We start from the raw sequence: 25,905 nt of genomic DNA, 5'->3' as shown, positions 1-25,905 counted from the left end.
TTAGGAGATTTCACATTTCACCATTTCTCAACAATGTCTTGATGTCTAATGGTGTCTTATATTTATCAACTTTCAATTTTTCAATCACACTTCCACTGACTTTTATTATTAAGCACTGACTTTTTATTCTTTGCCTATTTTATGTATTACCTGTTAATTGTGTTGCTTGTCTGCACTGTATTGTTAGCTGCTGCATCTTATGATCTTCATAAGAAGTTGGTGCGATTCAGTGGTGAAGGTACAACATTGTGCTGTGCACTCAAAGCGAGTCTCTGACTTTAATCTCTTTTATGCAGCATTGATTCATCGCAATTGAGTCCATTAGCTACCATTCTGTTGCAAAATAATTTGAAGAATTTTTCGTTTTTATGTGTAACCACAAGCAACTGTGTTATGTGATCGTCTGATGATATTTCGACAATGGCCTTTACTTCATTATTAGACCACATCTGTCCACAAGACATTTTTGTGTCCAGGCAGCTACTACCCTGCCTGGTGCTGGTACTCAAATTTCTGCCCAAATTCAACCCAGAATGCACTGTGTTTTTGGTTCGCTTCCTTCCGTTGGTTCGGACTGCGTTCTCACCTGCAGTGAACCAAACTGTGGTGCATGTGAAATTGAACCCAGACCCTTGTTTTTTAGCAGACCAGAGTTTGGTTCTTTGATCCGCACCAGAGATTGTTTCAAGCGGACCAAACAGCTCAGGTTTGAAAGCACCCTAAGGGCGTTTTCACACCTGAAAGTCCGAACCAAGGTCCGTGTTCTGTTACATTGTCTACATTTGGTCCTGTTGGTTTTGGTTTCACACTGCAAAAGGAATAACAGACTTTACAAGACAATTCTACTGGACACGTCATCTCCCTGTGTACTTCTGCGGCTCATTTTGTTTTGGTTACGCTGCGTTGTTAGGCCAGCCGCCATCTGACCTCAGTGTTACTTTCTTAACATGTTTACAATAAACGAATCCAGCGAGCCACCTTATACCTGTGGTAATACTTTTGCTGGTCTTTTGCTACCAGCAGCACCAGCTTAATGAGCAATACATGAGAGTGCTTTCTATTCGCAAGATGAGCCTCCTCATTATGAGAAAACTGTATCGCCGTCGACAGGAGAGGAGGAGAAAACGGCTCGCAATCCTTCCAGTTATGGCAAAGTAAAAAAAAAAACTTCCTGTCATTGATACGAAGGTCCGAACTATAAAAAAAAGTTGTTTTCACACTGCAAAAGGTTCGGACCTTGGTTGGTTTGGTCCGGACCGAGACCACCTCTTTTGGTCGGACCAAACTTTGGTCCTTTGGTGCGGACCTTTCACACCTGGAATTTAGGTTCGGCTCAAACTGGAAAGTCCTAAAGTCCGGACCAAGCGAGATAGGTGTGAAAGACTGGCTATAATTCTGTGTACAAAATATTGGGATGACCTGTTTAACTGCTTTCCTTCAGCTCACAGACATATTTCTGTGCTGCTCATCAGCCGTTTGACATTGATGGACTCCTTATCTGACAACCACGGGGCAAAGCAACTTGAACCCCAGAGAGTTACTGTCGCCCACTCAGTAGACGTCTTTATATTTTAATGTCACTCATTACTAAAAGGCATTAGTGCTATCCTGTGTTTTTGCTTCTAGATCCGTTTCAGATAGCTTTAGTTTTATCTATCTGCTGTATTTAGATCACTCCACTGATTTCCTTTGAGATTAGGTCAGTGCACCTCAAGGACGAAATCATTTTTGTTCTGAAACTATTTCTGCATAGATTTGACCTTCTGCTCAGTGTCAACACCCTGTTCCAACAGCACCTTTGTTGATCTCCAATCATAGTTTCCTCTTATCTTACACTGCCTGCAGCTGGAAAACATACAGCATGTTGCAACAACTGTCATTTATCAGGGTAGGAATGTTTTTCGGTGCATGATGAATCCAGTTTTTGCAAGACATTAAGTTATGAGTTATGCCCTACTGAACTATTTGCCCTCAGACAAGCTGATGACAGGCCACCTGATAGATTTATAAGGCTTGCTACTTCCTCAAATATGCATAAAGCAGCTCCCAGTTTTTTTGCCAGATGTGAATAGCATGAGAGTTGGGTTGTTAGAATTTTATTGATGCTACTCATTGGTAAGGTTCTTTATTTTTTTGTTATTTTTCATTACAAAATAAATGTTTTTTCTACAGCAGCAACTTACTATATAATCTCAAGCATGTCTCACAGGAAACAAATCTAAAATGAGTGAAGTTTACAAATAATTATTAGTAGTTATTATTACAATAAACTTTTAAAAAGTACCAATAAAAAAAACGGTCATATCAGAGCTTACCAATGTGATCTTTAATCATTTAGCACCAGGGCCTGTTTTATACTGTGTTTCGGTACCCATCCCTACCAAGGTTATAATAGTTTTGGATTTTTCATTAGTTTTAGTTTTAATTTCGTTGTGAATTTTTGTCTTCAAATTCAGTTAATTGTAGTTAGTTTTTAGAGTGAATTTTCTAGTTTTAGTTTAGTTTTTAGTTTTTGAAAATGCTTAGTTTTAGTTTAGTTGTTATTAGTTTTAGTGTTAGTTTTAGTTTTTTGTAATGGACAATAAATGTTTCCTTTATTTCCTTTGGTTTATCATCTCAGACCCAATAAGGTTATTAACTCTTACAGTTCTGGGTGTTTTGAATTTTGGTTCTAGTGTAGACATCTCAGTCTCAGTAAACATATTTACCATGTGTTGCATGTTCAAATAGAAACACTGAATTATGAATGAAAAAAGTTGACAAAAACGAAAACGAAGGACATTTTCACTATAATTTTAGTTAGTTTTAGTTAGTTTTGTAACCACAAAATACAGTTTCAGTTAGTTATCGTTTTTTTAAACACTCTAGTTTTTATTTTTATTTTAGTTAACGAAAATGTTTTTTCAATTCTAGTTTTCGTTATTTCGTTAGTTTTCGTTAACTATAATAACCTTGATCCCTACACAGCCTGTACTCCTTTTTGATTCTTAGCTCCTCCATGAACCATTTCACCATTTGGAGCATCCTTAAAAAGCTGTCGAGCTTCACTTAGAGTTTGAGTTGTGGGTTTTCGGAACATGACACTGAGGAGGCAAGGATCCGTAAATTCATTGGAACTGGAAAGAACTTGTGGCCACAACCCTGACCAAGGAGGTCCTGAATTTTGAGTTTGTTATGGTCTTGTTTGAGTCTCTATGGAGAACGTGTTTCTAGTGTGCTGAATCTCCAGCATGGCAGCTCACAGATCCTGAGTTTTGCAAACATGGGCTTTGCTGATTTAAATCGTTGATTCGTTCAGAAACCTTGAGGTAGGGGTGGACATGTATTAAAAATGTTCAGTGAGTCCACTGTTATAAACATTAACCAACTTTGGTGTTGTCCAAGGAAACCCTTAACCCTTTATCAGGCGAAGAACCATATTTGGTAACTTCAGCGGATATCCAAAATAAAAAATAAAAATATTTTGAGAAAAAAGTTGCAAATTTACTAGATTAAAGTGGCAGATCTACAAGAAAAAAAGTTGCAGATTTAAGAGATTTAAAGTAGTAAATCTGCATGGAAAAAAGTCACATATTTATGAGAAAGAAGTGGGGGGAAAAAAGCAACTTTTTTCGCACAGATTTGCCACTTTAAATCTCGTAAATCTGCGACTTTTTTCGCACAGATTTGCCACTTTAAATCTCGTAAATGTGCGACTTTTTTTCTTGTAGATTTGCCACTTTAATCTAGTAAATTTGCAACTTTTTTCTCGACACCATTTTGATATCCACTGAAGTTACCAAATATAGTTCTTCGCCTGATAAAGGGTTAATTCACCAGGATAGATGTGGAAATATTTCAGTTAGTTCAACAGGAATTCACTATTTATTTTTTTGTTTGTACAATATGCATTTTACTTCATTGCTATCTTGTGGTGTGCTGGCTTAAATCCCCTGTGAGGCACATTTACATGGCAACAAACGCACTGCTGATCTATTAAGCAACCCGTGATAAATGCGACCCTTTCTCTCTCTCTCCCTGCAGTCATTGTCTTCAGCAGTGGTCCAGGTGTTCACAGCAGAAAGGAACTCCAGCTGGAACAAGAAATGCTGCGGGGTGGCCTGTCTGGTCAAAGATAACCCCCTACGATCCTACTTCATCAGGGTCCTAGACATCAAGGTCAGTAAATGCAAAGCAGCAATCAGTTCTGCACATCAATGATTCCATCATTGTGGTTAGTTTCTGTAGTAGCTGGCAGAAGATGGTACTCAACACAATTAATACCCAGTGGTCGATATTACCACAATCTGATATCTGATATTCATGGCGACGTTACATTACAATGGGATGTCTGTTTATTAATATACACTACTGGTCAAAAGTTTTAGAACACACCAACTTTTCCAGAATTTAATTGAAAATTATGCAGTTTAATGTCTCAGTGTACTCTGAAATTAATGCACATTTGCAACATTAAAAATTCTTTATTGAGCATGATAGTGTTTTGAAAGTAAAAAAAAAGATTCAAAATCACATTTTATGTTGGACTAAAGGACTAAAAAAAGACACAAAATGACCAAAAAAAAAGAGACAAAATGACCAAAAAAAAGACACAAAATGACCAAAAAAAGACACAAAATGACTTACAAAGACATGAAAAGAATTCAAAAATGGACAAAATAGCCCAAGACTCCATAGAGTTAAGTTGTTAACCCATTTCTTGTTCCCTGAAAAAGGCCTACTTGTATAATTCTGAAATGTACATTATTTTTCAGTTTTGGTTAAGCTTACCTTTTTTATTTACCTCTGGCAGTTCACCACTTACCTTTGTACCCTTTCAAGCTGTTCATTTGACTTGAACTGCTTGAATTTCAATAATAATAAAAAACTGGAAAAATTGGGGTGTTCTAAAACTTTTGACCGGTAGTGTACCTAATTCATATCATTCATTGAACTTTTTCTTTTTGTTTTTCACAGGACGGTAAGATTATGTTTGAGCAGGAGCTGTACAACAACTTCAGCATCTACCTCCCCAAACCGTACTTCATCACATTTACTGGAGATGTGAGTTTCCCTCTCTGCTACTTTCTTTTTGTATTTATGATCCTCTGGATTCTAGCTCTAGCTCCCAATTTGGTCACAGACAAATACTTTTTTTCTTTACATTTTTATTTGCTATTGATTTTCATTTATTCATGAAAATGCAGCCGGAGGGAAAAGAATGGAACGAGTATTATTTGAGATAAAACCAGTGTCTGCTTCTTATGATACCAAGGTTTTTACAGCAGTCTTAAATACATAGTGTCTTTACAATCAGGCCTTGAAAATTAAGACAAAAAACAAATTAGTTACCACCATTGTTATATTTTAAGTGAACACAAGATTTTTGTTTTTTGCAAACTTTATTGATTTTCATAATGTAAAGCTTGTGCTTCAGTGCTTAAATGGACTTGCTTCTCAGCCCTTCTGCAAATCCAACACTGATTTCCAACTTAAATGAAACAGTGTGCAATAATTTGCTAATCCTTTGAGACATATATTCAATTGAAAACTGTACATTTATTACTGTTGTACATCAATAAATGTACAGCATAAATAAAAAAGCTCTAGCAGATCCACTACAGCATGTGATCTCGCTTCCTGATCACTTGAAATTTTCTGCAGTTTTTGCCACTTTTAAATGCACTACTATAGCTAAACTAGCTACTAAAGCTTGGTTTATTCAGCAACAAACCTGAACTTGTTGTAAACAATACCCACACTATACAATAAAATGGTACTAGTAGGTCCAACTTTTGCTTTAAGGGACCAAGAAGTAGATTTTCTGTGGAAATTTTATTGGGAAACTGCTATTAGAGAAATGTGTGAGCCAACCCTAATGGCGTCTATTCCCATCATGTCAAACAACATTGTCCTCTTAACTTTACGTGACATCTAAAGGACTTAATGTGACAAGGTGCTTTTATTTATGGAGCAAACATCTTAGCTGCTGGGTACAGTGGCTCAGACTGCAGCAGACTGTGAGGTATGTGAGACAGCTGATGTGGTGATAAGCCTGGAACTGTATGCACATCATGGAAAAGCTTTGGAAAGTCAATCATGGAAATTGACTACTTAAGTAGTTGGCATATCATGATATTGCAGACTATTTTTGCGATAACAATATTCTTGATGATATTAGGAAATACTTAAAAAGATAGAAAATATGATTTTTTTTGTAGTCTGTATAAATAATTAAAAATCTAAAATGTAGTCTGAAGTGCAAATCTCAACAGTTGCCAAATACAAAAAAATGTACTCTTGACTCTTGAGTATGAGCAAATAATAAAAATAACCATTTAGGGGTTCCGGGGGCATATTTTAATGAAATTTTGTAAAGGAGAATAAAGGTTATTGTATGTTTCATTTAAGGCATCTTATTTTGACAGTATTCTTGTAAATTCTGTGGTGGATTCTCTTAATACACTGCGCTCTTATTTTGAAAGCTGCATGTGTTTAGCAACAGGGAGTAAGTAGCTTTTTGTGATTAAAACAACTTTTACCACTACATCAAGAAGTAGGAACGTTGCCAATATCATGATATGCATTTTTTTTAACCATAAAAAAAATATACCGATATTATCGTGAACGATACGATATGGCACACCCCTAGTTGGCACCAAGGTTATAATAGTTTTGGGTTTTTCATTAGTTTTAGTTTTAATTTCGTTGTGAATTTTTGTTTTCAAATTCAGTTAGTTTTAGTTAGTTTTTAGAGTGAGTTTGCTAGTTTTAGTTTAGTTTTTATTTTTTTTGAAAACGCTTAGTTTTAGTTGAGTTTTTATTAGTTTTAGTGTTAGTTTTAATTTTTTTGTAATGGGTATGTGCTTTCATTTCCTTTGGTTTATCCATCTTAGCACCAATAAGGTTATTAACTCTTACAGTTTGGGGTGTTTCGTATTTTGGTTGGAGTGTAGACATCCCAGTCTCAGTAAACATATGTACCATGTGTTCCTACATGTTGAAATAGAAACACTGAATTATGTATAAAAAAAGTTGACAAAGACGAAAACTAAGGACATTTTCACTATAATTTCAGTTTTGTAACCACACAATACAGTTTCAGTTAGTTATTGTTTTTAAAAAAACTCTTGTTTTTATTTTTATTTCAGTTAACAAAAATGTTTTTTCAATTTTAGTTTTTGTTATTTTGTTAGTTTTCGTTAACTATAATAACCTTGGTTGGCACTTCACGAAAAAACAAATTAACTTTATAAATTAATTGGTATCACCATTTTAAAATGTGCTTTTTATTCTGTGTGTTTACAGACATGCCAAGTGGGTCTGAACTTTGCCAGTGAGGAGGAGACCAAACGTTTCCGTAGCCAAGTGAATGAGCTGATCGGGAGAAGACAGAGGAAAACTGGTACCAACTTACTGCCGCTGCCGACTTACCTACAAACCCACCTGCTGACCCAACTCACTGACAAAAATGACACGTTTAGCAAATTTGAATCTTGTGTTCAAAAAACCAGGATAGATGCTTTTTAAAGCTTATTTCAAATGAAATATAAAAAAGGTTAAGGATAAAAATGTTGTGAAGTTTTCAGAACACTAATACTATATATACAGTACAGGCCAAAAGTTTGGACACACACCTTCTCATTCAATGCGTTTTCTTTATTTTCATGACTATTTACATTGTAGATTCTCACTGAAGGCATCAAAACTATGAATGAACACATATGGAATTATGTACTTAACAAAAAAGTGTGAAATAACTGAAAACATGTCTTGTATTCTAGATTCAAAGTAACCACCCTTTGCTTACTAGAATATAAGACATGTTTTCAGTTATTTCACACTTTTTTGTTAAGTACATAATTCCACATGTGTTCATTAATAGTTTTGATGAATCTACAATGTAAATAGTCATGAAAATAAAGGAAACGCATTGAATGAGAAGGTGTGTCCAAACTTTTGGCCTGTACTGTATAATATAATATAATATGATATAATACTAAGTGTAGCAAGAGGCTCTCATTTTGAATGTTTTTGTGTCTTATAAGATGCAGTAAGAGATTTTATCGTGAAATGATACAACTCTGATTGATTTTTGTTAGCACAAGATTAAATTAATTTCTAAACTTGTCATTTTTTTGTAGCGCTAATAAAACTGGCCAAACAGAAAGGTCTTAATTTCAATACATGAACAAAATTATTTCACAGGCACTGACGAGACTTGATGCGTTCATGCTCGATCAGTTGATTGTCATGTATTGAAAATGATTTTTTGTTTGCCTGGGTTTGTTTACTTTTACCATCTGATCTTCTTCCGATCTGCCGCAATCTCTTCCTTGTTCTTACAACTTTTGATATCACATATCAACATAATAAGTTGAGAATCATCAAGGTGCTGGAACTTTACAGACAAAAGTGAACAGAAAGATAATGTAATAACATTTTTGGTGCTGTGGGAAACCTTTCAGGGCTGTTTGTTCCTCTGTCATTGACGATCTGGATCAAATTTTTATGATAACTCAGACGCCACAAGATATATTTTTAGCAAAACCTCTGATGCATCACAACACTGCACCCACGGCTTGGAACAGATATCCTGACTGGCCCAAGGGGGGCACTGCAGTTTCAGGTTAAAATGAGCAACAGATATGAATGATGAGCTCTTGGGCATAATATTTCCAGAGTTTGCGTGTCAGGAATTGAACATCATGTTTCCTGTTAGGGGAACTTTGTTACCATTTTGTCCTTAAAATGATGTTTATTCATGAGAATAACACATAAATAGCATTAAAGAAATACAAAGTGTGCTAAACATTTACATGGATTTCATCCAGCACCGACGATAACACCGCAAAACTGAAAGGCAATTTAACAAAATGTTTTTTTGCATTATAGCTTCTATCTTATCTATCTATCAAGGAAGTGAGCTGTGAATATTTGAATTCACCCGAGCAGCCCCGAGGATTCAATTGAAAACACATTGTGTGTGCAAAGCCGCACAGATGAAATCTTTTTCGCTTTAGAGGCACTTAGTGCTTAACTTTCATCACCACTTGCTTGATTAAGACCGTCCGTCCTCCTCCTTCCTCTTCTGCGGGTCATTTCCTGACCCTTCAATTGGATCGTCCTTTCATCTTTTCTCCTTCAGCCCTCTGCATCGGGTTCCTACTTTTATCCTCAAGGCTTCTTCTGCTTGACCTTCAGCCGCTGGAAACTCAAGCCATCAGTATTCAGAAGTGTGTGTCTGTCAGTGTAATCAATGTTTTAGTGTTTATGTTCTTCATAGTACTAGAATAAGAGAGAACAAGAGATGTGTGTCCTCTTCAGAGTTTAGTGTAAACATTTGACTTTATGTACAGTACAGGCCAAAAGTTTGGACACACACCTTCTCATTCAATGCGTTTTTCTTTATTTTCATGACTATTTACATTGTAGATTCTCACTGAAGGCATCAAAACTATGAATGAACACATATGGAATTATGTACTTAACAAAAAAAGTGTGAAATAACTGAAAACATGTCTTGTAGTTTAGATTCCTCAAAGTAACCACCCTTTGCTTACTAGAATATAAGACATGTTTTCAGTTATTTCACACTTTTTTGTTAAGTACATAATTCCACATGTGTTCATTAATAGTTTTGATGAATCTACAATGTAAATAGTCATGAAAATAAAGGAAACGCATTGAATGAGAAGGTGTGTCCAAACGTTTGGCCTGTACTGTATGATTAACACGCAAACTTAACACTTTGCTTGGCAAACTTTCCATTTCTTTCCACACGGTGCGGCACCAGCACAACCCCGCCGAGCCCCGCACTTCCAAACCAATAAACTCTCCCCTCTCTTTGTACATCTGCGCTCTGACGCACTCACACACATTCGCTTCTCACTAACACAACCCACAACTTGGCACAGGATTATAATGATTTCATTTGTCTGTCTGTTCACAGAGAAGAGACGCGACCCTGCAAATGGTATGTTTTTCCACTGTTTCCTTTCGATAGCTGCAGAAATAAAAGTGTTAAACCAGAGTCGGACCTGTGTCTGACGGCACTGGCAACATTTGCGTCAATCAATTTGGTGTGTCAGATGGGTGGAATTTCAGGATCATTCAAATTTTTTGTGTTACTTGGCAAAAACTAGAGAATGTGGAAAGTATACAGCATACATCATACAGCATTTTATATTCTATGTAGGAAACATCAACAATCAGTTATCCATTAGGAGTGAATTACCCCAAAAAATAATTATATATAATACAAATAAAAAACCTATGGTCAACTAAATCAACGTCTGTCAACATGTTGACATGTTGATTGGACAACTTTTGTCCCACAATGCAATGCACCAAAAAAATGGAGCTGTTCATGGCTGGAATAAACAATGGTATGCAGATGGTTTGGAAGCAGCTCCAGAAATGGCTAAAAAACAAAAAAATAAGCAGTTAATTATTAAAAAAAACATTTAGCTTTGTCATAAATCAGCAGCGGCATTCTAAAATTGGAGTTTGATGGGTATGCGCACAGATTTGCAGACCTCTGCCAAGGCCATGCCCTTTCTTGCAAAATAATTTAACTGTTTCATAATTTAGATCCTTTTCAGAAATTAATGACTTTCTTTATTGGCCCATGATGCACCAGCCACCAAGTTTAATGAAAATCAGGCCAGTAGTTTTTCTCTTATTCTGCTGACAAACAAACAAACTGGACCAAAAACCATAAACTCATTTGTGAAAGAAAGTGTATTATTTAAGTAAATACAGTGAGTCAAATAAGTGGAAATGTTTAGGAATTCAAAGAGAAAAAAGCACATTATAATATTACCGTTGCACTCCAATTACACACACTATTATATCACATTACAGCATTCTTTAGTGGAGTCTTGATCTGTGAACCACATGCCCTTCACTCGACCCTCACTCAGTATGGTTTTATGACAAAAAGATTTGTGGATATGCAAACACTTGATGGTGGACATACAGCATGAGATGCAGCCTAGTTTTGATCTAACACAGCCGGCTCATTAATGTATCTGCGTGTGTGCATGCAGCAGTGCAGCGGTCTTTGCAACACAAATGACACATTTCCACGTTAAAATGATGCTAATATTCACAGCAGCTTAACGGCGTTTGGCTGTGAATGCTTTACTTTGGATCACATGCGGTCAGATGGCATATAGTCACACATGATGTACCTAAACCACCATGGTCAGGACAAGGACTTTTGTCAAATTTAGCACAGATGTCCACTTGGATTTACAGATAAACTGATTAGATTGTTGTGGTCAAAGGTCGAGGTCCCTGTGGCCTCTTATTACATGTTTTTGGCCATATCTCAAGAATCAAATACCATTTCGGACAAAAAATTTCTGTGGCTCAGCTGGTAGAGAGGTCGTCTTCTGATCGGAAGGTTGGGGGTTCGATCCCCGACCATGGCAGCCTACATGTTGAAGTATCCTTGAGCAAGATACTGAACCCCAAATTGCTGTGTGAATGAATTCCCAATGGTGGCAGGTGGCAAGTGTGCCCTGGTAGCCTCGGCCACCAGTATGAATGTGTGTGTAAACGGGCGAATGAGCGTAGTGTAAAGCACTTTGGATAAAAGCACTATATAAGTGCATCCCATTTACCATTTACCCCATTTACAAACAAATGTGTAATAGGATAAAATGAAGTGACGACATTTGACAACCCAGATATCAAAAATCTGGCACACTGGGTAAAAATGCAAGAAAAAACAAAAAACAAAAGTTGATCAGTTTGAGCATAAAATATGCTGTGTGTACAGATTTATAATAATACATTTTATTTATAGCCGATTTTCTTATCACTCAAGGTTACCGTACAGTGTCAGAGTCACCAAGTTACCAAAAATAAATAACTAATTAATAACAATAATTATTGAACAATTAGTGAGCAGAATGGGGGATTTAATATGTGATTTTTAGGTACATGTATGCAAGTTTTCAGTTTGCATTGGCAAGTCATTGCATTCTGTTTTATTTACATTTTAGACAATGTCCCAACTTCTTTGAAACGGGGGTCGTTTCTTAAAAAGGTCAACTCCTCTGTCCTAGCCATTATTCAACACCATTACTCAGGAACAGAAGGGGAGATTGTGACCATATTTCACATTTGGTTGGATGCTGAGTTGGTGACACTTATTTTGCGTGTCCACCTTGAAGCTGTGGTGATTGTGCAGATCTTCCGTGCTGCTGAGTTGAAGATGTGTGTGAAACATCCCATTTTTGGAATTTGTAGCTTCTCTGCAGCAACATCCATATTTGAAGCATGGTTATGGCTTCATGTGAGTCCAAACAGTAATGGATGCAAACTGCAACTTGAATGCTTGGCGTGGTCATACAACCATAAGGCGGTTATTCTAGTGTTGTTGTTTTCTTACATAACTTTTGGTTACAATCACCAGCCAAAAAGGAGAGTGAAAAGGACAAGTGATGTGTTCCATTCACGTGTCCAATGATGCTGTCATGCATAAATGTTTAGGCCAGTTTTTATCGTGGATTTGTCACGCATGGTTTCACTCTCTGAATAGGTACATCGTGTGTATGAATTGGTTCCTTTCCAAAGGAAGTCATCCTTGTCCTCCCACTGGAATATCTTCTCTCCATCTCCATCTGTCCCACTCTCACTTCCCATTACCGCATCGTGGCTCTGATGCAGTCTGTCATCTGCAGTCTGCTTCATGCTTTCCGTCTGTTCTGCCCTTTTCTCCTGCTGCCCTTTCTAGCTCACCCCTTCTCATCATTTGTCCCCGTCTGCCCTCAGCTCTTCATTTAATCTGTCTTAATTTTCATCTTTTCTCTCCCTTTCTCTCTCTCTGCCTCCATTGCTCCTCCTTCTCGCGTTTTCTCTCACCCTGCAGATTCATCATGTTTCAGAAACCCCTTGAGATTAACGCGGGATTATTCGTGGATGGGTTTTACTGGTTACGTAAATTCCAGCGCTAAATCCAGAATGATTTGCTGGGATTAGATCCATTTGTGTGTTTTTTGCAGGGAGAGGGAGGAGTAGTAGCGGAGGTGGGTGGAGAAATGTCCTTAGCGAGCCAATCCGTGCAGGATAATCTGTCAGTGCTCCCCGCTGAGATGTAAAGTCAAAGGCATAGAAAATGATTGCAAAACAGATACAAAATATGCAGAGCTCGGACAGACGCATAAAGCAGGGGGACCGAAATTTGGTGAACAATTTGCATAGAAGAAAACTGTTGCTGTGATGGAAGGAATGTAAGAGGAAGAGTAAACTTAGGCCGTTGGCTGGCAAAGTGTTGCTGGCTCTCCTCCCTTCTGATGGCATTGCTGGATGTCTGCCTTCACGGCTCAGACAGTTTGCGTGTAAACTCCACCAGATGTCTGATGAGGATATTAATTCAGTAAATGCAGACTGTTTCACCAAGTCCGTCACAAGTTGGCTTATTTTCCGTGCTGGTGTTTTGGTCGTGTTTTGGAAACCTTTTTGGATCACCTTGGCTTTCGGGTTCCAGCAAAGAAGAAACTTTTTCCCTAAGAAGACTAGAATCTATTCTGAACCAGGAATACAAGTGGATTATGCTTTGTACCTGCTTACAAACTCATTAAAGGGGAAATAGTTGTTTTTGGGAAGCATTCAGCCCAAGCTGGGGATGTCATACTTTCATAGACAACATTTCTTTCTTGATTGAGAAACCTCCAATCCGGCTCCAAACTAGGCTGTATCAAAGCATTAGTTCCAAGCTCCTTGGTGTCCCCATCCCAGCTTGCTCTCACTACTCATGCCCAGTCAGCTGCTACGATGATGTTCTGCACCACCTTCCTGTCTGCTCCCTCCGAGGAACTTAATTGTGAAAGCAACGGAGGAGGAGGAGCAACAGTGGGAGGGGGAGGGTTGAGCCCAGGGAACTGCCTGTCCTCTTTGCACTGCCTGGTTCTCCCTCAGGACGAACTGTACCCCCCTCTCTCCGACCCAGCCGCTCGGCTCTCCGTATCCCCCGAAGAGCGAGCTCACAAACTAGTCGGCAAAATGCTCCTCGGTGTCAGTATGAGCACCTGCGGAGCAAGAGATGGCGGGTGTATTTGGGACAGGGTGAGAAGGCGACGCAGCCGCTCAGCCTCGCCTTCGCCCAGCAAAACACCCAAAAGTCCCTGTAGTGAGAGTGTTAAAGGTATGTGCTGCAGCAGAGGCACTGGGACCTCTGGTTGTTGATTTGAAATCCATATGCATGTTGGAGGTACTGTTAATACTGGTGTGATTGCTTGTTAGCAGAGGATTTTATTGACCTATACTGCCCTACAAAGCCTAACTGCAGGAACTACATTTTTGGTCAGAATTGAGTTATAACTAAAAATGAACCCCTTGATGTCTGTTTTATCTTGTGACAAAGTTTTAAATTTTTAATTTTGCTTTATTTCAGAGAAATAATTATGTAAAAACCACAAAATCGAACTCAAAACCAAACAGTAATTGCACTCACCACGGTCTGCTTTGGATATATATACTAATTTAAACATAAAAATGATAGAAATTCTAAGTTTATTTGAAAGGGAAATTATCTAGATAGTGATTCAGTAAAAAAGTGAGCTGATATTATATTAAGACTACAATATAACATTTCTTTATAATATTAAGTCTAAAATATGAACATATTTGAATAGAGTTGTTAAACACTTTTAAATACACTGATAACAAAATCAATTCTAAAATGTTTATTCACTGAAAACAAAATATTAAATTTTAAGAAGACAACAGCACTGTTACTCCACTCTGTTTTTGCATTACTATTAGAACCTTTTACAGCAATGCAGTAACGATGTTTTTGGGTTCAAAGGTCAAATAAATCGTCATGATTTTTGAGCATAGAAATTACATCATCAGTACATGTAGAAATAAGTGTCATATCACTTATCTGCATATAATCAGTTTGGCTGGCCAGTTAAAACACGTTAAAAAACTTTAAAGCAGTTTTTCTTAGTTTCACCCTTTTGTGTAGTTACTGCAGTTAGGCTTTTTAGGGCAGTACAGCCAATTACTATAATCAGTTCTGCTTGGTGGTCTGATTCTGTTAATTCTGGGCTTACACAGGTTTTCAGTATCAACACAACTGTTTATTATCGCAGAGTCTGAATATGAAATATTATATTAATTCATGAAATAAGCAGCTTTTGTTTTCATTTTTACATTCTTCGTCAAATAAGAATATGTAGGAACCAAACCAAGAAAACAGTGTCACGTGTGTAAAGTGTCAAATACAAGGCTTTCCTGGAATTAGAGCCCATGCTGTGTAGAAAGATTTCTCAGTGTATTGATGGTGTTTCCATCCTGACTTGAAATTGTCGTGTTACAGAAAGAGAGCACTGTTGTCATCTTTCTTCGTAAAATGAAGCCACACTTTGGACTATTCTTCCTCTCTGTCATGACTCTTTCCTGATAGAAGTCCCCAGCAGTGTAGATGCCATTGGTGCATTAAAGTCATGCATGGAGATAAACATGGCGGCATTGATACAAAGGATAGATAAACTTGCAGATATGGATGTTTTGGACAATTAGTAGCCGGTTCTTAACTGGAACAGATTCCCAGACCTACTTGTTAGCAGCTCATATTACCTTCTGTTGTTATGTGACTTCTGATATATCGGATTTACTGTGTCCATCAATTTTTACATCGATGTACACTACTGGTCAAAAGTTTTAGAACACACCAACTTTTCCAGAATTTAATTGAAAATGATGCAGTTTAATGTCTCAGTGTACTCTGAAATTAATGCACATTTGCAACATTTAAAATTCTTTATTGAGCATGATAGTGTTTTGAAAGTAAAAAAAAAAGATTCAAAATCACATGTTATGTTGAACTAAAAGACTAAAAAAAGACACAAAATGACAAAAAAAGACACCAAAAGACACAAAATGACTTAAAAAGACATGAAAAGAATTAAAAAATGGACAAAATAGCCCAAGACTCCATAGAGTTAAGTTGTTAACCCATTTCTTGTTCCCTGAAAAAGGCCTACTTGCATAATTCTGAAATGTACATTATTTTTCAGTTTTGGTTAAGCTTACCTTTTTTTTTTATTTACCTCTGGCAGTTCACCACTTACCTTTGTACCCTTTCAAGCTGTTCATTTGACTTGAACTGCTTGAATTTCAATAAAAAACTGAAAAAATTGGGGTGTTCTAAAACTTTTGACCGGTAGTGTATATAAACAGAAGAAGTGTTCTCTGTTATTGCAGTTCAAATGTTTGTGATGAAGACTGTGATGTACTATTGAGATTAAACTCTTAATAAGGGCCTGGTTAGATAAAGGTTTAAGCAAATAAAAGAATATCCATTTAGACAGCTGACAGTTTGTATGATTGATTGAGACAAGCACCATCTGCAGAAGGGAACTCACTTCAGAATTAATGTCAAAACTGACAGAACCAGTTTTGCAGTAGATTCAAAACTTAATGCCTCAAAGACATTGTAAGCTGTGGTAACAATGTTTGTTTAGCATCAGGCTTGAACGGTTCTGTCATTTAGTTCAAAGAACCCAAAGTAATGAGATGAGGCTATAATCCCACGTATTCCCTTTTAACACTAACAAAATTGCCAGACCGCTCTGTGGCCGAGTCTGTAATAGCTATTAAATAATGACTTACATAACTCAAGGAACACTGCTGGCTCTGGAAAGCCCCATGTTTGCATTTCAACCTAGACCCAAGGTCATTTTTCATTTTATTATGATATATTAAACAGTTAACTTGTCAGCATTGTCACAATTGTGCCAGACACATAATTTGTGGCCCTTTTATAAAAAGAAGGGAGAAGTGTTTAACATTTAAAGAACTCATACCACACAGTTAAGTTGTCTCTCTATTTTTAAAGCAACTGTTGCATTTCATCTGCTGTTTCATAACCCTAACTTTAGTGTCTCTGTCATCCCTAAGGCCCAACGTTGCCCATGGCTACTGTCGACATCAAAAACCCAGAGATCAGCACTGTTCATCGTTACCAAAACAACTCTCAGGTGAACAACATCGTGCACTCGTCCTTTCCCAAGAGAGAGAAAAAGGGCAAGGCCAAGAAGAAGAGGTTGACCAAGGCGGACATCGGCACACCAAGCAACTTCCAGTGAGTCAGTTTGTGTCATCTCCATGATCATCTCTGAACTTTAGGTGTAGAAATTTGCATCCCCCTTTTCTCTAAAATTAGCATGTAACATCTTTCCAACATGGTCTCACAGAAATCCGTGAAATAGCCACGGATTTAGCTTAACTCAAAATCCGTGGAATAGCCACGGAATCGCTCAAATTTCCGTGAAACTGACACGGATTTCGCTACAATGCAAGTTAATGAAAATGTCATATCCCGTGGCTATTCCAACATACAAAGTGATTATGTACATTCACTGAGTGAATATTTAGAAAATAAAACATATATTTCTCGCTAGAAATGTGATCAAAATCCATTTTTATGCAGAAACTAAGTCAAAATATTGATTTTTCACAAAAAATGAGAGAACTGTCCGCCATGTTTTTTGTTCTGACCGCTGGGACCTTGAAAGTCACTTGACTTGGAACAAACCAATAGCCACGGGATATGACTGTCATTAACTTGCATTGTAGCGAAATCCGTGTCAGTTTCACGGAAATTTGAGCGATTCCGTGGCTATTCCACGGATTTCTGTGAGACCAGGTTGCATCTTTCAGTGTCATATTGTGCAGTAACTCTTAGACACATGCACAGGTCAGTTTGAGTGATCCTGCAAACTTTGAAGGAATCCTGCCTATAGTTGATGCTTCGTTATAATACTATATGGCCATAACTGTTAACCCAGACAGTATCTGTGTTTCCATTAAAATCAAAGCAAATTTTATAGCGAAATTTTGAAATTGTTGCATTATAGAAAATGTGAATTAGGTACATTTCCATCAACGTGTTTAGTGCAAATAATCAAAGCTGCAATAACATACTTTTGGCAGAAGCTGTAATGTATTGCTTTAGGCTAATCCATCAGGAAACGGTAGAAGAAGTAGAGATTGCGGGAGAGAGAAAAAAAACAACAAAAAAAGAGGTTGCTAATTGGTCAACTTTTGCCACCCAAGAGAGAAAATGGAGAGTTTTCAGGAATTGGAGTCAATTGTGCAACTTACAATTGTTCTTTCATGTCAGAGCAGAAACAGCTGATCAGTCATGTGAGTTCGCTCCATCAGTACATATCTAGAAAAGTGTTTACATCTCCCGTTTAGCACATTAACAACTTTTTCCAAAAACGACAAAAAACGCCAACATTTTCAAAAGTTTCATCAAATTTTTGCGTTTCTGTCAAGCTTTTCTCATGCGAATCTTCAAAATGCATATAGAAATTTGTTGTTTGTCTGTTTTCCTGACTAGAGGTCGCCTAAGCTTCACAGGGGGTCACGTTGCCTTCTTGATTTTAAGTGATTCACCTAAATTATTATTTTTAAAGCGTGGATTAGTATTTAAGATATAAACTGTCTATAAAAGCCCTGAACATATGCTTTATTAAGAAAACCTTCCCACTCTGCTAAACAGCCTCGTCATAAATTAGAGAAGCATGCGGTTAAACCAGCCAAAGAGCTAATAGAGCAATGGGCAAGGATCTGGAGAGGAGAAAAGAAAGAAAACATTTTTTTTAAAAGAATAAAAAAAAATACATAATACAGATAGTGACTTGACCTGTATTAAAAGTTCCTAAAAATAGCAGAAAAACTTATTTCTGATGCAATATTCACAGGGAAATGATCTGCTCACAATTCCTCCAAATTGCTTATTTATCACAAACTTCCTGCAGTTATTGCATGTATTATATATTGCATATATATATATATATGCATATATTGCATGAACTATTGGGGTTAATTCTAATGTGTATTAGTTGTCCCTTGCAGCTATTGTTATGCATTGAATTTAATGTGAAACATGTCACTTAGTCATTTGTGATAGGTTTTATTTAAGGAAATAGGCCATAGTCTATTCTAATGTAATTCCATGCAGATCGAGATACAAATGCAAATCAAGTAGTTGTATGTTTGAACCAAAATTCAACACTATAAGTCTGTAGGTCGTTGAGTTTATTGTAGCCATGTGGCATGCTGGCCCAGAGTCCTATATCCCTCTGGTCCATATAAGGACTGGTGGATCTGGGCGAGGAATTAATCCAGGCTGTCTATATGCAGAATCCAATCCTATATAGTATGCGTATGAATGATAATGCAGGAAAATCTGTGCTGTGCTTTCAGGAATAGTCTGTGGCAGCTTTTATAACCTTTATTGCAGGTTAATATCTGGGTTAAAAAAAACAGGTGGTAACATAGATTTTGCAGTAGTGTATCGAATCTCAGATTTTCAGTTTTTATGTGATCTCACATGTTCTCTCTTCACTTCTCTCACAGGCACATTGGTCATGTAGGATGGGATCCAAACACAGGCTTTGATGTGAGTGCAATACAACAATGAAGTGTAACTGTGTTTGTATGCATGTCTCAGCACACTTTGGAGAATGTGACCTCTTGATATTCATTACATTACATTACATGTCATTTAGCAGACGCTTTTGTCCAAAGCGACTTACAATAAGTGCATTCAACCTGAAGGTACTAGACATAGACCATAGGAATCGAGTAAGTACATAACTTTAAGAGCTAAGTGTCATTGCTAAAGGAGTGCTATATGTTAAAGAAGAAAAGAAGAAAAAAGAATAAGAGTTTTTTTTTTTTTTTTTTTTTAATATATCTGTTAGGTGACCATGACTTAACCGAGGTATTCATATAACTTGGCCACTAGTTTGTCTGTTTTCAGCCACACATCCCTCTCCCAGACAGATTTTTCAAATTTTAATATCAGCTCCAAAATATTAAGCCGAGCTGCGTGGCCAAGTCATCAGGAGTGTTACACAAGGAGATTTTGGAGGGAAGAGAATCAACCTGCATCTGCATAATCCATGGACTCGTTCCCAAAAAGCATCATCAGTAATTATGCTGGATGCGGGATGATGAGTATGAGATCATGCAGGTCAGAGGACTTACTCTGCCGGTAAATGAAAAAGATGAAATTCAGATGATTTGGTTTCATAAGTTAATGCTTTCAAGGACTTAGATTGATTTGAATGGGTGACGTCAGCTGAATAAAGCTCGCTCACCTCTCAAATCTGCAGGCTTAAAGCTGGAGCACAAATGAGTGGATTCACAAATGAGCCAGGCAGGTGTTTTATAGTCTTTCCAGCTACGTTTTCTCTCTTTTCTATCCTTGAAATATTGCTAGTGTAGATAAAGTACCCACCTTTGAAGTAATAACCCACCTAAAAAGTCAAACACTTTCTTTACACAGAAGCTGAGGTCACTATGAATTAAAGTTAGTATCAATGGACTTAAACAGTGACCACTTGTTGTGGCGAGGAATAAGTATTATAGTAAAATCTGAAGATGGGAATCATAATCTGCAGTCACTGTATTTTATATGGTATTTAGTAAAGTTAACCCAATATATGTATATATATAAGTCCAGCATCTCCATGGAAACGGCACAATCATGAATAGAAGTAGTGAAATGTCTTTAGTGCAGTGTGACACAGTTATAATACCTTGTGTCATAAAAAAAGAAAAGAACTAAGATTGAATTTTTTGGGAAATTTATTGTACAATATTACATTTGAAATAAATGGAATCTATATTCACAACATTTTTGTGCCAGCAAGTGTTGCCAATATTGGGGGGAAAAATCCACATGCTATACATACTGAACTATTTACAGTTTTGCAACCTTTACTTAGAACCTCTCCCCTTTGCTCTGTGTAAACAGCCTGCAGTTCAGTCCAAATTTGTCCAAGTCCAAGAGGAGCGAAGAATTAATTTATTCTACGGGATGTTATAAGTGAAAATGATTTACTTTTGGCTAAATTTTAAATTTCAACCTGACAGTGGTTCATGGCTTTCATCAACCTAGTAGCAGGACATAAAGGCATAAATAAAAAGCCGGAATACTGTTTTATTTGTGGCATTGTCTTTAGAATCACAGCTAGTAACAGAAAAACAAAAACAGTTGAAGGGGGAACTTATAAAAGCCCTGTTTGAACTTGTGTTTTAGACATTTATTCTTCCTGGTAGTGTGAGCCTGCACCACCAGGTGGCAGCAGTACGGCTGATACTGTGGTCTCATCTGAGCCGGCTTCTTATTCAAATGTGTCTCCACGGGGGAGAGGGAAACATTACAAATATTTTTTTAAAAACCTGTCAGTCTGTGCTGAATGAACCAGTTGATGTGGTTCAACAGATTTATAACAGCCAGTGTCAAACTGTGTAATCCTGCTTTTTCAAATGCCCTTTTTAATCCAAATGAACCAAACTCAACTATTAATGTGTCAGTCACACTAATGTGTTACTGAGCTGCAAAGCTCATTAATACACATTTAAACCAATGAACACATATCACAGATCTTAACATATAGGGCACGAGATTATGCATGTGATGTGCACGGTATATGAGACTGAGGCTGATATTGTTTTAATGATTCAGTATCGGCTAATGATGATTTTCACTTAGTTGGACACCAAATGTGCCGTAGGAGAATTTTTTAGTTATATCCCTATTATTTACTCAATCAGTCCATTTTGCAGTAATTTCACACAGTTAGCCCAAACAGTGAGCATCTCTGTTTTCTCTCTTCAGTTGAACAACTTGGACCCTGAGCTGAAGAATCTGTTCGATATGTGCGGCATTTCCGAGGCTCAGCTGAAGGACAAGGAGACCTCTAAGGTCATCTACGACTTCATTGAGAAGAAAGGAGGCGTAGAAGCTGTCAAAAATGAGCTACGGAGACAAGGTAAGGAGATTGATGATTGATTGATTGATTGATTGATTGATTGATTGATTGTCTTTATTTCGAACATGCAAGCAATAAAAAAAAGTTTAAATATTAATAGATGAATAAATAAAAAACAAAACAAAAAAGCAAAAAAAAAATACACAAACACTTTCTGCAAGCTCGAAAGGCGATAGGAGGAAGTAAAAAAACGTATCTAGTCCTACCCCTTAACAGGTCAATTTGACTTGGATAGTTAGTATTATGTTATTAACATGTCAGTATGGTAAAAAGCTATATTAATGCATATATATGAAATAATGAACAATTGTGTGTATATAGATATATATCTATATACATACAGTACAGGCCAAAAGTTTGGACACACCTTCTCATTCAATGCGTTTTTCTTTATTGTCATGACTATTTACATTGTAGATTCTCACTGAAGGCATCAAAACTATGAATAAACACATATGGAATTATGTACTTAACAAAAAAAGTGTGAAATAACTGAAAACATGTCTTGTATTTTAGATTCCTCAAAGTAGCCACCCTTGACATGTTTTTTTTTTCTCACTTTTTTGTTAAGTACATAATTCCACGTGTTCATTAATAGTTTTGATGAATTTACAATGTCAATAGTCATGAAAATAAAGGAAAAACATTGAATGAGAAGGTGTGTCCAAACTTTTGGCCTGTACTGTATATATATGAACAGTTCTTCTGCTCCTAAAGAAAACTTGTTCATAGCCATGGTAGCAAAAGAAAATTTGATTCTTTTACATTAGAAGTGGAAAGGAGGAAAAACAAGAAGAGATCTCACACATTTGCTTGGGGAAAAATCCACAGTTAACCTTTTTACACAGGCTTTCGCTGGACAATGATGACGTAAAATACGTTTTTCAAGGATGATTGTCAATTTCCCAGTCTAACCAGTGCGGTGGTTTTATCCCCAGGTCCACCCAGGTGCAGTGGTAGGTTTCTATGCATGATCTGCTGTGACAGACTGTGCATGTCAAGTCGGACTTAAGAATTAAATTATAGTGTGTGAGGTGTTTGCAGTTACTAAAGTTCAGTGTTTGCTCTTTTGCACAGCATTTCTTAACAATTTTTAATAACAAGATTAACAGTAGTTACATGGGAGATGGCTGCCTCCCGTGGCCTGATTGTGTAACAGCATGATGATATATTAGCAGTATGGGGAAACAGAAGTATTTTTGACCATCCAGATCTTCCAGTTGTCCCTTCATGAAAATATGTTTTATATAAAATACAAAAAGTATATGAAACAGAGTTCCTACAGGTGCTGGAAATCCTTGAAACTCTTTAATGTGGTGTTTCCAAGGTTTGAAATATGCCTGGATTTGGAGTGAAGTGCTTGAAATGCAGGTTGACAAAGAAAGTCAAGAAACAGGTGACACATTTTAAAACGTGAAACTTTGTTGTGTTTTAATTTGACACCCTTCTGTAGAATGCTGTCACAAAACAACAATAATTTTGGTTGTTTATAATACAATAACATCTTGTTGAATGTGATGAAGACGTGAAATATTCACTGTTGTATATACTGTATATAATTAATTTAATTTATTTTTTATTTGATAGGGACAATGCAGTTAGCATAGATACAGGACATGCATCTGATGTGCTGCATACAGAGATATAGCTTCAGCTAATTTTCAACTCCCGTCCCTAGCTGGGCTTTTACAACTACATACAAAATCACAATACTATATAAATCCAATATACAATTACCCCATCTACAAAATAGAATAAAATTACAAACAATTACAATATACATTTACCCTGAGAAAAAAAATAAAAATAAACCCTGTATAAATATAGCTTAGAGTTTAAAATCATCATAAATCTATACAACAATAAGGAGAAAAGAAAGAAATAAGAGAGAAAATGAAGAAAGAAAAAAAAAACATCTTGCATACCAATCCAAGGTAACTACTCAAACAAATACACTACTGGTCAAAAGTTTTAGAACACCCCAATTTTTCCAGTTTTTTATTGAAAATCAAGCAGTTCAAGTCAAATCAACAGCTTGAAAGGGTACAAAGGTAAGTGGTGAACTGCTAGAGGTAAATAAAAAAAGGTAAAATATTACGTACATTTCAGAATTATACAAGTAGGCCTTTTTCAGGGAACAAGAAGTGGGTTAACAACTTAACTCTATGGAGTCTTGGGCTATTTTGTCCATTTTTGAATTCTTTTCATGTCTTTGTAAGTCATTTTGTGTCTTTTTTTGGTCATTTTGTGTGTTTTTTTAGTCATTTTGTGTCTTTTTTTGTCCTTTAGTCCAACATAAAATGTGATTTTGAATCTTTTTTTTACTTTCAAAACACTATCATGCTCAATAAAGAATTTTAAATGTTGCAAATGTGCATTAATTTCAGAGTACACTGAGACATTAAACTGCATAATTTTCAATTAAATTCTGGAAAAGTTGGTGTGTTCTAAAACTTTTGGCCTGTACTGTATATACAATAATAATACAAAGGATAAAAAGAAAAAACATTACATAATGTAATTTATCACAGCTGTAATATGCTGGAAAAGTTTGAAAATGCTTGAAACGTGATCTGAGTGTTGTTTGCGGCTGCAGTGTGACCTCTGAGTGATGCGTAATGATGATCACAACTTTGCTCTTTTTTAACGTTCTCTTTTTCTCCGCAGCTCCTCCGCCCCCTCCATCCAGAGGCGGCCCTCCTCCCCCACCCCCCCCACCACGGCTCAGCCCCTCCCCCCCCTCCTCCCGCCAGGGGCAGAGGTGCCCCGCCGCCTCCTCCCCCCTCCAGAGCTCCCATCTCTGCGCCCCCTCCTCCCCCTCCATCCCGACCGGGCATGTCCGCCCCGCCGCCGCCTCCGCCGCCCAGCCGAGGCTCTCTCCCGCCTCCCCCTCCACCGGCCCACGCCTCAATTCCTGTGGCGCCTCCCCCACCACCTCCTCCTCCATCATCCAGTGGCGGAGGACCGCCTCCTCCCCCTCCTCCTCCTCCGCCTCCTGGCCCTCCACCTCCCGCTCCTCCGCCGCTGCCCACGGAGGCTAACGGAGGGGACGGCGGTCTGGGCAAAGGGGCACTGCTGAGTCAGATCAGAGAAGGCACCCAGCTGAAGAAGGTGGAGCAGAAGGAGAGGCCCGTGTCCAACACCGGCAGAGACGCACTCCTGGACCAAATCAGACAAGGAATCCAACTCAAAGCGGTCAGTATTCGTTCGTTACACACAACACACCTCTCAATCAGATCATCTTTAACTTGAACTTTTATGTATGTTTTATTTTATTTGCACTGTTAGAATTACATTTACATTTACATTTAGTCATTTAGCAGACGCTTTTATCCAAAGCGACTTACAGGAAGAGTAAAAACAAACAAACAAACATAAAATGACAAAGATAACATATAATACCGAATTTCCCTTCGGGGATGAATAAAGTAATCTATCTATCTATATAATGTAAAGTGCAGGGAGAGGCAGAAAACGCAGATGGGCTTATTTAAAGCCTCCACCTAAAATTTCATAGTTCTTAGAAAGTAATAAACTGATAATAGAAAAAGCAAATGTATAACATCAACAAGTTATAATGACAATAACAAAAACAATTAAAAACCAAAATGAACATGTTAAAAAAGTGTATTTGTGTGTGAATTAGAATTTTAAAACAGCAGTTAAATGAGCTTTTAGACATCTTTTGAAGCATTTTACAGAGATGGAGTCCTTTGCCAGATGGGAAAAGGTATTCCATAATTTGGTCCCCCTAAATTGCGTTGACCAATTATTCCTAAACATTTAATCCAAATGGCTATAATTTAATGGTTTGATTCTGCAAACTGTCTTTTTAATTTAGAATTTCCTGTTTGATGATGATTATGATGTCTTCTTTACAGCGGGATGACAATCCAGATTCAGGCCCTACCACCCCCGCCCCCTCAGCAGGCATCGTCGGGGCCCTGATGGAGGTGATGCAGAAACGGAGCAAGGCTATCCACTCTTCAGGTACACACAAACACAATTCACAGGAATGTTTACATACTGCAGCAATTACCTTGAAACTAACTTTACTTAACATTATATTACATTCACTTACTAGAAACTAAAGAACTCTAAAGAAACTTGT

At 37.2% G+C, this 25,905-nt stretch overlaps 1 protein-coding gene across 1 annotated transcript in view; it reads left to right on the top strand.

The window, feature by feature from the left end:
• waslb (WASP like actin nucleation promoting factor b) overlaps positions 1 to 25,905 on the top strand; it is a 39,274-nt gene that overhangs the window by 9,421 nt on the left and 3,948 nt on the right. The window contains 10 exon segments of the mRNA XM_059325821.1: positions 4,024 to 4,158; positions 4,957 to 5,043; positions 7,288 to 7,384; positions 9,932 to 9,955; positions 16,900 to 17,083; positions 19,369 to 19,411; positions 21,641 to 21,794; positions 24,462 to 24,517; positions 24,519 to 24,989; positions 25,676 to 25,784. Coding sequence (XP_059181804.1) covers positions 4,024 to 4,158; positions 4,957 to 5,043; positions 7,288 to 7,384; positions 9,932 to 9,955; positions 16,900 to 17,083; positions 19,369 to 19,411; positions 21,641 to 21,794; positions 24,462 to 24,517; positions 24,519 to 24,989; positions 25,676 to 25,784 — 1,360 coding nt within the window.

The sequence above is a fragment of the Centropristis striata genome, chromosome 22, assembly GCF_030273125.1.
Source record: "Centropristis striata isolate RG_2023a ecotype Rhode Island chromosome 22, C.striata_1.0, whole genome shotgun sequence".
In the NCBI taxonomy this organism is placed as follows: Eukaryota; Metazoa; Chordata; class Actinopteri; order Perciformes; family Serranidae; genus Centropristis; species Centropristis striata.
This window is presented reverse-complemented; position numbering and strand designations above follow the sequence as displayed.